The following is an 11,847-nucleotide window of genomic DNA, read 5'->3' on the forward strand; positions in this document are numbered from 1 at the left end:
TGTCCTGCTGTAAACCTAGTATACTGTACAATGCCTGTTGCATGTTCAACCCTTCTCAACCAAAATTGTGTAAGGGAATGTCTTAAGGCATCCATTGCATGTATTAAAATAACTGTAACCTGTACATTCAGAATAATAGAAACTAGGTATTATCCTGGGGAGAATTTAGAATATAGTCACTCAAATCATATTTTTCAGAATCTGATTCTCAAAAGAAACTTGATTGATAAAGGCTGACCTATTTAATACTTGCTAAATGAATGAATCAATAACAAATGCTTAAAGACCCAACACATGTTTAATTTTTTAAAGCTTTTCATGTCATAAAGATGGAAATAATATTTGTCTCATTAACAATCACAGAATTTTATTGCTTTTGGAACTTGCCACATTCTTGGTTGGTTAGCCAGGTTTTTTTTTTTCTCTCATCTTTAGAGTCTATAAGCTCATTTATATGGGTTTAATCTTTGTAGTGACCAAAGCAATCAATATTTGTTAAATGAATCAATGTCACATAATTCTTAACTGTTTAATAGATGTAAATAAATAAGAGCAATTTTAAAATTTATTTTATAAAGTATTCAATTGATTAACAGAAATTGGAGGACAGAAAAAGCAAATGTTGTATTCATGTGAATCAAAAAGACATAAAATACAGAACTAATTTTTTTTAAGTTCCTACACCCAGCCATAAACTCAGCTTAATCTCATTCTGGCTGGGTGTACAGGTGTAACTCTGTGATTTTAATTTGCATTTCCATGATGACTAATGAGGTTGAGCAATTTTAATATGCTTGCAGACTTTTTGTTTGTCAATTTTTTGTCAATTGCTTGTAAATGTCTTTTCCCCATATATTTAAATTAGGTTGTCTGTAGTTCTGTAATTAATTTGTAATAAACCTTAAGTATGTTTTATATCCCATACACAAATCATTTGTGGTATGGGTGTGAAAAGTCCAATCTCCCAACCTTAGAAAAACCAGCTAAAAGATTAAAAATAATTAAATGCTTAACATTACAACCCATTTATTTATTGAAACATCAGGTCTACTTTACAACATGTTTGTAGGCAGAGAACTTTTGCTCTGACTTTGCCTTAGAATCATGTTGAATTGCACTTCGTTTCTTCCAGGAATACCTGTTGTTGGTTCAATGGAGAAATATGGTTGGCCTTGTCGTAAGCTGTACAGGAGACGAGCGTTATTTCCACTTGAAGGATCATCAGCATCACTTGCTGTCACCTGGATGACAAATGTTCCTGAGGAGAAAATACATAGTTACAAGAAATTAAGTCTATGGTCTTTTTGAAAAACGGATTCCAGTTCTGTAAGGTATTCTTTCTTTAGCAAGCAAGATGATGATATGCAATAAAAGACTAGTCCTCCCTGTTCTGAATTATAAAACAAGTATCTTTCTGTATAGACAAGAAAATATAACCTTATACAAAATAACCCTAATTTCCACATACCATGTAGAGTTTTAAATATGTGAATCCATGATCTAATGAAATATAACTATTAAACAACCCATTACAATACATAATTAAGGATCATTTAAAGATGTGTTATTAGCAGAGGAATCAAAGGGAAATTAGAAACAGTTTTCTTCAAAAAACTATGTTGTGACCTGTACCTCAAAAAATTACAGAATATTAGTAAAATATTAATAAAGATTATTGAAATGATCTCGACACAGTGTGAAGCTGAAGGTGAGCATAATTATTTGGCTTGCTTCATCCCCTTCTGTAAAATGCCTACTTTCTTTAAAGAAATTTTTAAAGTGCAAAACAAAATCTACCAGATTGATAAGGTAAGTATTCTTAATAAAATTCAGTAACAATCAATAAAACTCATGGGAAATAAGTATTTGTATGTTTAAAATTAATGGTCAAATTAAAAATCTTTCTTTAATGAGCTTTTAAATTATTTTTATGTAAACATGGAATCTAGCATTATGGGTCTTGTTGGAAATCCACATCTTTGAGACACTATGTTCTATGTCAATAAGAATGGCAACACAAATGGCACTAAATCAAATAGGCTTGTGATTTTATGTGAAATTAGCATTATGAAGTTTTTCATTACAATCTAATTTTATAAACTGACACATTCTAGTATGAAGCCATTCTATGCTTCAGTAATAAAAATGTTGAAACTTTTCCTGTGGTCCTCAATTGCATGTATTGATAGTATTTGCTGTTTTGTTTTAGAATTGTTATGTTAGTTATTTAACACTTGTTTTGTACTGTCCTCCACTCAACATGTAGACACTCATTAGTTTCAGGTGTTTTAAATACATTCCTGCCATTTGAGACAACATGGATGGACCTTGAGGGCATTATGCTAAGTCAAAGGCAGAGTATGCAATGAATTATATGAGGAATCTAAAAAAAAAAAAAAAAAAAAAAGGCGGAACTTACAGAGACAGTGGATTGCTGGTTACCAGGGTCTGGGTTGTAGGGGACTTGGGATGTTTGTCAAAGGATGTTTGTAATATATTCATATTACAGTTAGAATATGAATAAGTTCTGGGGAGATTATGTACCTTATAGTGATTATAGTCAGCAATACTGTATTATAAACTTCAAAGTTGCTAAGAGACTAGATCTGAAATGTTTTCACCATGGAACTGATAATCATGTGACATGATGGAAATGATAGGTAAGGCTATAATGGTAACCACATTGCAATATATAAATGTATGAAATCAGCACATTGTACGCCTTACACTTACACAATATTATATGTCAATTATATCACAATAATACAAATACTAAATAAATGAATAGATAGATACATCCCTGTAGGAATCGTAAAGAATTATTCCAACAAAAGGCTTCTTAGAGACATTTCTATCAGTTTGTAATAGGCAAATCTTGTTCTTTTAACTACGCTTCTTTGCACTCATTCATTTCCTTCCCCTACATTTCCTCATGATGTCTCTATTTCATTTATTTCTATCAGGGTTTCCTGTCTCTAGTTTTCAGAACTAGACCACCTGTATTTGGCTTCAGAAACAATAGTCAAAATCATTGTACTCTTAGTTGTTGACCAAGAGAAATTCTTAATTAAGACTTTAGATTTCTTAACTTAGTACCGTACAAATGAGAATCAGGAAGACTAAGAAAATGCACTGACTCATAGACCACCCATACTTCATTTCTAGAGACAAGAGCTATGGAGTTAGGTTGTTATTCCCAGTTCAGTTTATTTTAAAGCCCATTTTAATCGACGCTTCATTTACTTCTAACCAAAACATACCTCTTCAATGTCCTAATATGTCATGACCTTTTTCTCTACTAAATGGAAAACTTAATGTAATATATTAATGTCACAAAAAATAATTTCTTTGCATGTGGGGTAAATCAAAAAAAGTCAAACTCAGAAAATTTAGTGGATAAAAATATGATATAAATATTCAGAATAACTCTCTCACGTGAATTTGTTAGGGAGTTCAATTTCTAGGAAAATAATTATTGTTCTCCCTTATAAGACTCACTGCACTTTTAAATTAAAAGTAGCAATCTTACAGAACTGGCATAATTCTACAATGTTTCAAACAGTGCTTGATGATGAACAATTGATGACTAACCAGTGATTCACTTTTTATGTTTGTGAGTGAGTGAGTGTGTGTGTGCATGCATGTATGTGTGTGAAATCATGTGTCTGTGAATCTTACTATAAACTTACCACGGAAAAAAGAAATGTAAAATAAATTAAGATGATACAAATATGCAGCAGAATTTCCAAAAATTCATTGCATAAAGTCTTGCTTTATTCTTACTTATAATTTGTAAATGTCGTCTATAAAATTCAGAAGGACTTTAGCAATGTTCAATTCTTACATCACTCTGATGATCTGATTTTATTTTCTTCAGTTGTTTCAGTCTTTCCTTTTTTCCTGTTTCAGTTTTATTGACATTACAATTCATTAAATACAGATTAAGCAACTTTAAACCCTCTAAATATTTTCTAAATGGTTTTTCTAAAAAAGTAAATAGAGAGAAGTAAGCCTGTATACTTTCCTAATCAGTAATTTAAATACTGTAGAAATCTTCAAAAAATAGTCAAATGTAAATAAATAGTAATAATAAATAAACATCAAAGCAATTAAGAAATACAAAAATATTTGATAATATTTTGTATATATATGTTTTCCATTAGGACTTGTCATGTGTAAGAGGAATTGTGCATTCACTTGCAGTTAGGTATGCTATACTATAGTGCATACAAAGTTGACAAAATCACTATGTGGCCAATAATGTGTCTTTCATGGAAATAATCAATAACTGTTTCACAGTCCCCTCTTCCTTGTGTTACCAGTTAAATATAGGCAACAGACACTTAGTTGTTGAGTATCATCTTTAATGTGCATTACTGACTCGATCAATGTATGAAGCATGGTACATGTCACATATATAATCTAACCTGTTTAGTCTCTCTTTATTCATTTTACTGTGCTCTCACTACAAGTGACAAAGTTGGGTTTATTACATTAATGGATAAAAAATTAAATTCTCTCTAAATTATATTAGAAATAAATGTATTTCTAAAGAATAAATGGTCTATATGTACATTAATGAAAGATATGCAGACTATTCTAACCTGAAATATATCATCAGAAGGATATTCTTCATATGTATTCACAGTATTTAATAGGTTTCTTAGCTTAACTGTGTTTTATCATATAGTGTACTGGGTTATAACTAGCCCTCTTTCAGATTTAACCATGTCTTAAAACAACTTTATTCACTGTCCACATGACTCACACACTTTTTCTCACACACCATGGAAGAAGCTGCAAGTAAAAAAAGTAGATGCCTACCAAATTAACTCTGGCTTGTTGTAATGCAGGTACTAATACAATTTTTTAAAAATTAAAAAACAGGGACAAATGCTTCTAGGGCAAGATGCCAGAAAAAAAAAATAGGGTTTAGTAGGGCTGTCATAGGTAGAAATGGAAATCTGATCGCCCTACTTTAGAACACTGGTGGCAATGCAAAATGATCACAATGATTATGTGTAAAGGGAAGGGCCAATAACCCAGAACGAATATGTATATACTGAATCCTCTCACTCTTAACTCCTATTATTCCACCTTAAGACACCATCCTGTAATTAGAGTTGAATAACTGATGGCAACTCTTAAAATTTTAAATTGACTAGATTCATGAAATTGAATTAGCAAGGAATGTAGACGAGAGAGTGGGAAAAGCCTTCTCTTGGTGACTGAAGGATCCAAAGGTCATTGTGAGTTTCTGAGTTGAGTCAGCATAGCTAGATCACAGATGACCAAACTATTTGGAAATGCAAAGAGCCAATGACTGGACTCTTGCAGTCTGAAGATTTCTTAAATCAGTTGGTATCTACACTGTTAAGTGAACAAAAGTTTAATTCTAAAAAATTATTGTCTCAGAATCAGATTTTAATAAAAGTAATTTCTCAGTTTACTTGTTCCTATAATAAACTTACAACATGTTGAAATATATAAATTCTGCATTTTATCCATTACATTGATAGTTGATATTGTTTGTCTATATTACCCTTGAGAGATTTTCTTCAAACATGCAAAATTTAAATCAGTTGTGTCTTTCTAGATGGATTTCTAGAATCTTAAAGCTAGTTTTTGCAAAGGACTTTATAAAAATAAATTTAAGATGATATTTGACTATGCCCACTTTATCAGACATATCATATTGCAAAAACATTTTACATAGGTGATGCAGCATGTAAACTTGTACCAAATTCTTGAGAAAAAAAATCACGTTGATTTTATTCAACCTAAAAGCAGCTTCCACATAGTTGGAGGATCTCTTCTTGTGCAACGTCTCTCCTCGTGTCTTTCTTTTCTTACATGACTGACCAATCTCACTGATTCTAATTCAGCAGTCAACTAAGTTCTTACAGTTCAGTCACCCTGTACGTTTGCCTTTTCTCTACCTAAATTCTCTACCAAGGGGATCTCATCCTTTGTCATGCCCTCCATGCCAGCAATATGCCAATAACTCCAATATTGATATATACAATTCTCCTCACCCTGCAATGGAAATTTTTTTTCCCAGAACATGGCATGGCTGGCCTCTTTGTATCATTTCCTTCAAATGCCACCTCCTAAATGTCCCCGTTTCCTCCAGTCAATTAATCACCATCATACTTTACCCATACTTAACACTTTAATAACATACAATGTCAAATATTACCTGGCTTATTTAAAATAATTATTTACTGTTCATGTGCTATAACTAAAATATAAGTTCCATAGTAGCCGTTACTTCATATATTTCCTTTACAACTGAATCCCCAGTCTTACAAAAAGTTCCTAGAACATGTGAGGACCATAACATATGCTAGTTGAAGAAGAAGGAGGAAGGGGAGGAGAGAAAGGAGGAGGAGGAGAAGAATGGAAAGGGGAAAAAGAAATATCACTGCCAGACTTCCCTGTGGCTCAGTGGTTGAGAATCCGCCTGCCAATGCAGGGGACACGGGTTCAAGCTCTGGTCCGGGAAGATCCCACATGTCGCAGAGCAACTAAGCCCACGTTCCACAACTACTGAGCCTGTTCTCTAGAGCCCATGAGCCACAACTACTGAGGCTGCGTGCCACAACTACTGAAGCCCGTGCACCTAGAGCTCATGCTCCACAACAAGAAAAGCCACTGCAACGAGAAACTTGCGCACCCCAGTGAAGAATGGTCCCCGCTTGCCACAGCTAGAGAAAGCCTGTGCAGAGCAAAGAAGACCCAGTGCAGCCAAAAATAAATAAATAAATAAATTTATTTAAAAAAAGAAGAAATATATCACTGCCTAGTTATCACATAGGACAATATTAATGTGTCAATTATATCTAAGGACAGTTGGTCTTGATACATGCTACACAGCTAAATTTGTTTAGGCTGTTGTTAAAACACTATGTTCTGAATATATGTAGAAGTAGGTCTTTAAATTGTTACCTGGAATGTTTAAAAAAATGAAGAATCAGGAAAATATGTAATGGAATATACATTTTTAGACTTCCTAGCTAATGAATCAAATGTTTAGGTAAGGCAGTTTTAAAGCACATTAGCATAATTTAAAAATGACAATTATTAAATTACATTGAAATTTATCATACTTAAGTAAATTTTGTGAATTAAATTTTACTATCTGTTGTATTATTAAACTTTTCTCACAAAGAATGTGTGGACAAATTTTGTGTAACCATACCATGATTTTCTCCCTATTGGAAAGACATGTCTGATTTCCAAGGCAGTCAATTATTACATCTAATGGAAAGCATTCTCTTCTACAAGTATTATATTTAAAATATTTATTAAAGTGGCATTGGGTTTGAAAAAGAACTTAAAAATGGATATGGCTAAACAGAGGTCTTCAACCATTTTGTTTTGTTTTTAGTTTTCAAGTTCCGTTGTTTGGATGCATCTAGGATTCTAGTCTTATAAATTGGTTTCTCCTATTTTTATGTGTGACTCTTTCAGGATGATCTTATGTATTTTTTGAGATACAAAAGAATAGTTTGTTTTGGAAAGTAAATTCTTTTATGGAAGAAACCACTAAGTGAACAAGCTGAAGAATTTTATGTATACTCAAATAAACGTTTCTTTCTATTGAAGACTGAAGTTATATTTTAACAAGACAAATTACTTATTAATATATAGTATGACTATTTACAAGATTTTAATCATAAGTCTAATGTTTTCAAATATTTCACTTAACACATTTGCAGAAGGAAGTACCCGTGTAGAATGGTAAATAATTCACTTCCAAAACATATGCTCGAAATTTTAAATCTGTTTTCATTGTTAATAGGTACATCTTTGATGTAAATTAATATGCAATACCTTCTGGAGACATCTCTGGTACAATGGCCTCATAAGGTTCATCTAGGAATTTTGGTTCATTGTCATTGATATCCGACACTCTGATGACAAACTCAGACTCAGGTTCCATAGCCCTTCCAGTAGTGGTGTCTATTACCTGGGCTCTTAGAGTGTAGAGGGACCGTTCCTCTCTATCAAGCTTCTGTACAGCATATATGTCACCTGTTCTTTCATCAATGACAAAAATACTTCCAGCTCCAGCTCCCAAAAGCTTGTACTGGAAAGAGTTGTTTCCATTGTCTAAATCAGATCTTAGCTGCAAGTGCAAAGAGAGATAATTTACTTTCCAAACATGTTAAGACAAATTTTAATCATTGCAATCTTAATTTCTGTTAATTATTCCCTAAGAATTCCATATAATTCCCATATTATATTAAGTGAGGTAAAATGTTAAGTTTAAGATTAACATCTATTACCATGCAGAGAAGTCTGAATTTTCAACGAAAAGCACTATACAAATTTCATTACTCTAAACAGATTATTCTAATTAGAAACTATAATGATTGAAAAACAAAGCCCCTTTTATACATTATGCACAAAAAAGTTGGTTCATGTTTACTCTATATGATTACATTTTTAGTCACTAAAACCATACTCTCAAATATTTATATTAGATCGGGGCCTAGAGACAGAGAGATAATGATCTAAAATAAAGTTAAACAGTGATGTTCTATCTCTAGGCTAAAAACACATAGAAAACATGGAAATATTAGTAAGAAAATTAGGGAGCATGTTGAGAAGATGATAATAATCTCAATCATCCATAAAATCTACAAATTGCTTTATATTAGTTTTCTCAATTAATCCTCATGCATTCATTGTAAAATACACATTGATATAATAAATTCTTTCAATAGAGAAGGAAAGTGAGACTGAAAATTTTAAAAACTTTCACAGCGTCACATGGTTTTGGGGTAGAATTATGATTTACACCAAAAGGCCTGTTTGATCTCAGATCCTCCCCTGCAAACCGGTACCTAACATGGTCTTTTAGTCCTTGAGTTTTAGCCAAATTAGCTCTAACTCTTCCTTTCCAACATAGGTCACTCATTTCTCAAATGTACTTCTTTTGTCCTCACTATTTTATTTATTTAAGAGCAAAGTAAATTTGTCATTATTCATAGTGTGAATGGAATTTTGAATTTTATATATAAAAAAGATGTTATGATATAGGTAACATTGTATGATTTTTCATATCTAACATATTTTTACATAAAGAAAGGAAGGATTAGAGAATAATCTCTTAATTATTGTGAATCCATGGTTCTCGATTCACCATTTATGAATATACCCATCTTCAAAGTAAGAGCTTCTCTGAAAATTTACAGTTAGCCAAAAAATACATCCTTAATTTCATAATTTTTCTGATAGCTCGAAGTACAATATATTATTCTGGACTAATTAATAATGTTTTCTATGTGATTGTGGAGAATATCTAAAGAGATCTAAAACAACAAATTTTAATAATTTTAATAGTGTGTGAACATCACTGCTCTACAATGAAAGAACCAAATTGGAGACAATAAAAAGATAATAAAAGAGTTACAGCTTTTAAAATTTGAAAGTCCTTCATTACTCGTAAAAGTGAAATCCCCATGCCCCAGTGATAAGAAATTGTGGAAAACAAATGTATTCTCCAATAAGTATACCAAATGAAAGCAATGCTTAGTCCCTGGTTTCCAAATATTATTTCAATGTAGTTTGAAAATTTGAATGTTAGAATGAAGACAAGTCAAATTCAGTCATGAATAAATGTATTTCAAGTATATTCATGTTAATTTTCATAGATCAGTGAGCTTCATCTTTTTAAGGACCCATATTCAATTAAAAAAAAATTGAACATCTTCCTCTTGTTGTCACAAAATGCATTTTAAACACTTTTCAATTTCGTGGATTCTAGTGTTATAAAATTTTCTGTATTTCCATTCAAAAATATTTTTCAATTACATAGTTACTATCAATTTGGCAAATCAATATGACTAAATTTTTACCTAATTGTGTGTTCCAAATTTAATCTGTTTTAACAAACAGATCAAAAAGAAAGTTATTTTGGACACATCATCTACATTTTATTTTTACCAGCTCTGTTATTACAAGCATGTAAGTATTCATTATTACTCTCTTTTAAACCAGTTATCTGTATGTGGTTTAAGCTTAATGAGGTTGTTTAGAGGAAAAGATATCTGTTAGAATATTTTCATAAATATTTTTACTGAATGAAAAAGAAGCAAAACAAACTGCTATATGAAAGGAGGAAATGGGAGACATGTGTGGGGAGCAGAAAAACAAAAAACAGAAAATGTGAGTTATTCAGTGACTAGTCCCTGTTCTGACTGCACTGATGCACTTCCCTGTAGAGCCTTACCACTAACATTCGCCTGCCAATAGTAGCATGTTTCCTTATTCAGTGGTGGGAGAGCCCATGGGGATCTGTGGAGTCCTCTGTAAATATGGCTAGAGACTCAGGTAACTAGCAGACACTTAACAACGGACCTCACACTGTTCTGCCTGTGCTTTACCTGGAGTCATCTTAGAAAATAAAAAGGGATGGGAAATATTACTTATAGCAGGCAGCAGGCAGGCACGCGCGCGGGTGGGCACATACGCACGCGCGTGCGCGTGCACACACACACACACACACACACAGATTAAAATCTGTTTGCCTAAAACCCTAATCTAGGCCTTTGGTCGAATGTACTCATATATTTGGCTGATGGGACAGATGAACTCATATGGTATCCAGACAACACACTAACACTGCAGCTCCCCTAAAAGGGCTAGAAAAAGAGAGTTAATAAATTTTGAGTGTTTCACGCTTTGGGCCCAATTAAATTTTAGTGTCAGTTAATTAGCGGTTAAACTTATTTCAGTTCATCCATCCAGAGAAAGAGCCTTACAGAGAAGGACATGATATTATAACTATCTCTGTTTGAAGAAAATCAAATAATAATAAAACCCAAAAACATAAATAGGAAATGTTTTGTCTCATAAAGGAAATTTTCTTAAAATGTATTCTTATAAGAAAATGAAATAATTATTTGTTTTACTTCAACTTCACTAATCAAATGAAGTGTGTAGGCTCTTGAAGCTACATAACTGTAAAAGGATTTGGTATTAATCTGCTTCATTAAAAATTAATGAGGAGTAAATCAACACCTACTTAGCATAATGGAAAATCAGGCTAAATACCGTTGGTAAACATTACTGTTCTCCGTGTGGTGGCTTTGATCCATAACCAAAAATAACACCATCACATTTCCAGATGTTGATAAATGCTGTAATTTGTATGAGGTTAAAGTGAAATTTAAAAATCAGAGCTTTCCCTCTTTTTCAAGTTTTTGCAACTATTTTAGGTGCTTGCAAATATAACAATCAATTATGCTGGTGTTTGAAGCTTTCTAATGGTTCCACTAAGAAAAACGGAGAATTCATCAAATACCAAAGCCTCCTCCACTCTTTCGATCAGATTTACAAGGTTATTTCCTGTAGCACTTCCAGAAAATCAGTACCTGGCCAATGTGATGTCTAGTCTTATTCATTTCTTCTGGTACAAAAAACTGGTTCCACATCCAGCCCCGCCTCACTCTCAAATGAGATCCCGCTGGGTGCTTAACTTGCTCTGTTTTAGAGTTTTCTGTTGCTATAAGGCAAGGCAATAGGAGAGGAATTCCCAACATAAAAGGCAGCAATAAGCAGCAATTCATTCTGATCTTTATTCCAACTGGTACGCTTCAGAGGAACAGTATGTTGCAAACAAAAATCTTATGTTCCCTTGTGATATTTTTAACTCTTAGGTATCTTTCATATTCCTAGAGAACAAAAAACAAAACAAAATTCTCAACATTTAAAAAATAACATTTTCTCACATAATTGTTAAAGACAGGATACAACTTTTGCATCTGTAAAAATGGAACAGAAATATACACTCATCTTCCAGTTCAGCTACTTAATTATGTTTTGTAACTCAGCAAT

At 32.5% G+C, this 11,847-nt stretch overlaps 1 protein-coding gene across 1 annotated transcript in view; it reads right to left on the reverse strand.

Annotated features, from left to right (window-relative positions):
* CDH19 (cadherin 19) overlaps positions 1 to 11,579 on the reverse strand; it is a 54,989-nt gene extending 43,410 nt beyond the window's left edge. The window contains exons 1-3 of the mRNA XM_060119309.1: positions 11,385 to 11,579; positions 7,837 to 8,131; positions 1,139 to 1,258 (exon numbers count right to left, since the gene is read on the reverse strand). Coding sequence (XP_059975292.1) covers positions 1,139 to 1,258; positions 7,837 to 8,131; positions 11,385 to 11,579 — 610 coding nt within the window. The remainder of the gene's footprint in view (positions 1 to 1,138; positions 1,259 to 7,836; positions 8,132 to 11,384) is intronic.
* Positions 11,580 to 11,847: the final 268 nt, after the last annotated feature.

Source organism: Mesoplodon densirostris, chromosome 15, assembly GCF_025265405.1.
Source record: "Mesoplodon densirostris isolate mMesDen1 chromosome 15, mMesDen1 primary haplotype, whole genome shotgun sequence".
NCBI classification, from domain to species: domain Eukaryota; kingdom Metazoa; phylum Chordata; class Mammalia; order Artiodactyla; family Ziphiidae; genus Mesoplodon; species Mesoplodon densirostris.